Source organism: Austrofundulus limnaeus, unplaced genomic scaffold (genome assembly GCF_001266775.1).
Source record: "Austrofundulus limnaeus strain Quisiro unplaced genomic scaffold, Austrofundulus_limnaeus-1.0 Scaffold0, whole genome shotgun sequence".
NCBI classification, from domain to species: domain Eukaryota; kingdom Metazoa; phylum Chordata; class Actinopteri; order Cyprinodontiformes; family Rivulidae; genus Austrofundulus; species Austrofundulus limnaeus.
Window position 1 is genome coordinate 6302912 of NW_013952402.1, and position 4586 is coordinate 6307497.

Sequence of the window (4586 nt, forward strand, 5' to 3'; positions counted from 1 at the left end):
AAATTCCAGTGAAATATATTTATGTTTGTGGTTGTAATGTGACAAAATATGGAAAAGTTCAAGGGGTATGAATACTTTTGCAAACCACTGTATCACAGAGCAGTTTGCTGAGGTCAGGCTTTACATGGACATAATGTTTGAGCAGCAACTATACTATATAACTATATATGCCCCCTGTAACAACTGTATGGAAATAACAAATACACATCTTTCAAGTTACATATCTGATGCAAAACATACAAACCACATGGTGGGATGAAAAATCCATTTTCCTGTTTATAATGAAATGTTTTTTTATTATTGAAAACTTATTTTTTTTGGAATAATTTTAAATTATGTTAAACTTGCTCCTGGCAGCTGAGACTCATTTATGTTTCTTTCATTTTAAGGACTTTTTAGGCACTTTTGATTTGAATAAATGTGCAAACCACAAATATGCTTAGATGACAGCTTTAAACTGCATCAGTTCTGCAAAATGACTTAAGTTGTGTGTACGTGTATGTGTGTGTGTGTGTGTGGGGGGGGGGGGGGGTTACAAAAACATTTCTGCTTGAGAAAGGAAGGATATGTTTTAACATCTGAGGCACAGAAGTGGCACACAATAGGAAATGTTTCAAATGAAACAAATGCGAAAATGAGAAGCACTACGTCAGCAAAAAAGGTGAATAAGCTGACAAAAAGTGTTGGGAAACAAGAAAATAAAAACAAAGATGTGAACAGAACACAGAGTCTTAACTGGAAACAGAGAGAAAATACATCAAATAATCTGAAATGTCCTGAGGCAGAACAAGATGCACAGATCAGTAACTCTTAAAGTAACACAAGAAACAGACGAGCAAACACCATGAAGTGAGTTTATAAAAACATCTCCTCCTCAGTTTTATGAAAAGCCTTAATTTTATTATAACTCCTTTTTTTGCCTGTTCCCTCTGCAGGAGTTGTCATGCTAGTCCTCCTCCTCYGTCTCACTCTGTCTTCACTCCAACCTCCATATTCTGCATCTCCTCTGTTTTTTTCTTCCTCCTGGCAGCTGCAGTTCTAACATCCTTCTACTGTCCCTCCTCTGGACATGTCCAAACCATCTCAATCTGGACCCTCTAACTTTATTTCTCAGTGGTTCAACCTGTGCTGCATCTCTGATGATCTCATTCCTAATCTTCTCCGTGTCGTCACTTCCAAAGAGAACCTCAGCATCTTCAGCTCTGCCACGTCCAGCTCTGTCTGGCAATCATAAAGAATTCATWATAGGGACAATGACGAGGTTAAATCAGTTGAGGGGGTTAGAAGATCCGGCAAAGATGCCTCCTGGATGCCTCATAGGGACACAGGACACAATGGAGAGATATGTCTCTCATCTGGCCGGGGAACACCTTGGAATCCCCCCCAGAAGAGCTGGAAGAGGTGGCTGGGGAAAGAGAGGACTGGGCCTCCCTGATCAAGGTACCGCCCCCCAACAACCGGACTTGGAACAAGCAGAAGATGATGGATGGATGGATGGATGGATGGATGGATGGATGGATGCTAAAATGATAACTTTACAATAATTTAGGTGGCAGAATCATGGTTTTTTGTATTTGAAGCTGGTACAGCAGTTTTTGATGAATGTGTAAACAAAACCAAGAGGAAATTCAAATATAAGAAGAAAAGTCAGCAGAAAAACAAACATTAGAGCCAATTTTTTTTCTGTATTTTATAAAAAGTTTCCCCTGGCTTCATAAGGAACTGTTCTTAAGTTGTTTGTTGTTTCCTCTTCTGTCATGTTGTAACTCAGGCCTGATTCCAGTATTTTTACTGCATCCGTCTTAGGGATTATAATCACCCAGGCAAAGTTGTTGCCACTTTTTTAACCTGGCAGCATTTTTCTGTGTTCATTAAATGGTCAAATTAACAAACAATTGCTTTGCCTTATAAAGAAACCTCAAGAAATTCCTCTCTGCGAGAACTGGACTGAAAAAGGAGTTTTAAAAGTTAAACAWGTTCCAAACAAAACTGCGTGTTCTGAGCCTGGGGAAACGTTGATTGGGGGACACTTTCAAARACTTTTAAGAAAAGAATGCAATTAAACTCTGTGAAGCCTAAATCACACAATTTAATACTAGAATACCCTTTTTTCTTGGAAACTTTTAGTTTTGATTGTCTTGTCTTGTTCATGTGGGCTCTACAAAGTCTGCAAACATTTGAAAAAAATGACGAGCCAACTACAGTTTGACGAAGCACCACCATGGAGGCCAATTGTTTCATCACAACAACAACACAGTTATATTTATTTCCCCAGCTGTTTACCAGGCGACTTATTACAAGATGTTTCCACAGAGACGAACCTTCCAGCTTCAAGCCCGAAACATCAGCAGAAACAACAACATATCATAAAACCTGCTGATAATAACAATAAGGTAACGAGTTAATCTTTCACATTTACAGCCTGACAGAAACAGAAATTATGGAAGAATGACACTCGCTTTATCTTTGGTCCTGTTTAGTTATCCCACAAGTTTACCAAAAAAGGGAATGAGTGCCCGTTCTGACAACCTGTTTTTCACTTTAAGGAATAGAGTCAGTAATAAAGTTTGTGCTGCTTTAACATTTCTAAATTACCCAGAACTATGATTTCACAAGTGGCACGCAACACTGCCATAACGTCTGTGTCATTTCCAGTATTTTAAAAGCTGTTTTCCATGTGAATAGATCTGTGGGAATGTCTCCATTGCATAACAGTATCAGGAATGAAATGTGAGAATATACTGCACTGCAGGCTTGGCTCTCAGCTCCTTTCAAAAAGCTAACACTGGAGGCAAAAATAATAATAATAATAATAACCTTTCAGGAATACTAATCAATGGGAAAACAAACATAAGTATCGACACATTAGGTTGTTCAGAGTCCTGGTTGATAACTTACCTCAAATTCCTGCTGTGGAGCAGATGTGCGAGTGTGTCTGCTGGACGCTGGAATGGGGAGGAAAAAGTTCCCATCCAGCTGACGTCAGGCTGTGGGATGTGTCCTGCAGAGGAAGCTGAAACACAGCTTGAGGAGTTTAACTTTTACTGCTGCCTTGAATAGAAAAGCTTGCACATATTAGGGATAAACTAAAAACAAAGAGGATCCTAATACTCAGTAATCCATTAAATATGTAACTAAAAGTGTCCCTGTTGGAGGTAGAGTGACCAATGTTTTATTCTTATTTATAAAAGAGTTTTCTTGTTAAAATGCCACTGGTTTCTGGATCTATTTGTAGACATGTTGTTACTCTAAAAGTTACATTATACACAAAACTTTTAAACTGTTATCTGTCTGTCAAGTTTTCATGAAAACGTGTTTCCTGGCACAGAAAGAAGCAGTTTTCAGATGCCTGCAGGAAAATACTGTTGGATTTAATTGACTTGAGTCAAATGATTTGCKGCATTCATGTGCTGTCAGACATACCTAAATTTGCATTAGATGTTACTTTACTGGGATTTTTATGCACTAATATRTGCATATAAACAATTTAAAATTGATAAATACAGACAACAAGACTAATATGTCTCTTTTTACGAAGCTTTGTTTTGCCTCTTGCCTCAAATAAATATGTTGAAATGCGGATTTCCGAGGTTCTCTAAACGCAGCATTTATGGAGGAAGGAAGGTCCTGCTGCGGAGCTCGGTCAGAAGCTGCGGGTTTGTTCCAAAGGAGCGCCGAGCTGCTGTTATCTCACGGTCTCGGTAAAACTCGCTCTGYTCTGACGTTTGTGTTCTAAAAACGGAAGAAAAGAGCAAGTTTAGCTTTTAAAGCACAAGATGGATTCAACTCATTTTCTCCTGGTTTTCCTGGTGTTCCTGAAGACGGATCTCTTGCTCGCAACTACTAGTCAGGGTGAGGAGGGGCTCTACATATTTGTTAGCGGCTTTTTGTTTATTGTTCAAGCAGTGGCACCTTTTTTTCTTGTAATGCCAAATCATAGTAATACGAGTGAAAAGCATTTCGTGAAGCTGCGTGTGTGAAGCGGKGACATCACTAGAGACTGTCGTGGGCGTTTTGCAGGGAAACAAGGTGGATCCCATAGCTAGCTAACAGTTAGCATGGAGGTGCTGGAGATCGCTGCTCCATGATGGTCAGGCTTAAAATAACCAGCTAATACTGTTCCTGCTTAGTGTTTATCAACAGCTCTAAAATGTAAAACTGAATTTAGTGTTTTAAGTTTAATCAAATGTATCACATTTTCATTCAGAACATACTGCGCTTTGTTCGTGTAGCTTTAACGCAGAACAACAATTGAATTGCTGAAAGCGTTTTTTGGGTTTTCTTCATTTCCTCTTTGTAGTTTTCAGGATTACACAACTCTGTTTACTTGTTTTATGTCACATTTGACAGGTTGTTTTTTTTTTTTTAAGAAGAAGCCGATGCAAGTAGACTTGATTATGTTGTTGAATAATTACCAAAGCTTTGACAAAACTCACTACTACACTTGCAAATTTACAGGAAAAAGTCATGTACTTTGGAACACYCAAAGAGTGCAAAGTAAACTTAAAAAAAAAAAAATAGAAGAAGAACCCGTGATCCTGGATGTAAAAGTTTTGTCAGTCCTTGGTGTTTCCCCTTTTCTTAGG

At 38.6% G+C, this 4586-nt stretch overlaps 2 protein-coding genes across 2 annotated transcripts in view; one reads left to right on the forward strand and one right to left on the reverse strand.

The window, feature by feature from the left end:
- The window catches only part of si:ch73-52p7.1 (uncharacterized), a 9114-nt gene extending 5812 nt beyond the window's left edge, over positions 1–3302 (reverse strand). Inside the window, exon 1 of the mRNA XM_014033760.1 lies at positions 2899–3302. The gene's annotated coding sequence lies outside the window, so the exon portion shown is untranslated. The remainder of the gene's footprint in view (positions 1–2898) is intronic.
- Positions 3303–3641: 339 nt separating this feature from the next.
- ifngr1l (interferon gamma receptor 1-like) overlaps positions 3642–4586 on the forward strand; it is a 16587-nt gene continuing 15642 nt past the window's right edge. The window contains exon 1 of the mRNA XM_014033644.1: positions 3642–3852. Within this exon, the coding sequence (XP_013889098.1) occupies positions 3777–3852 (76 nt within the window). The 5' untranslated portion in view covers positions 3642–3776. The remainder of the gene's footprint in view (positions 3853–4586) is intronic.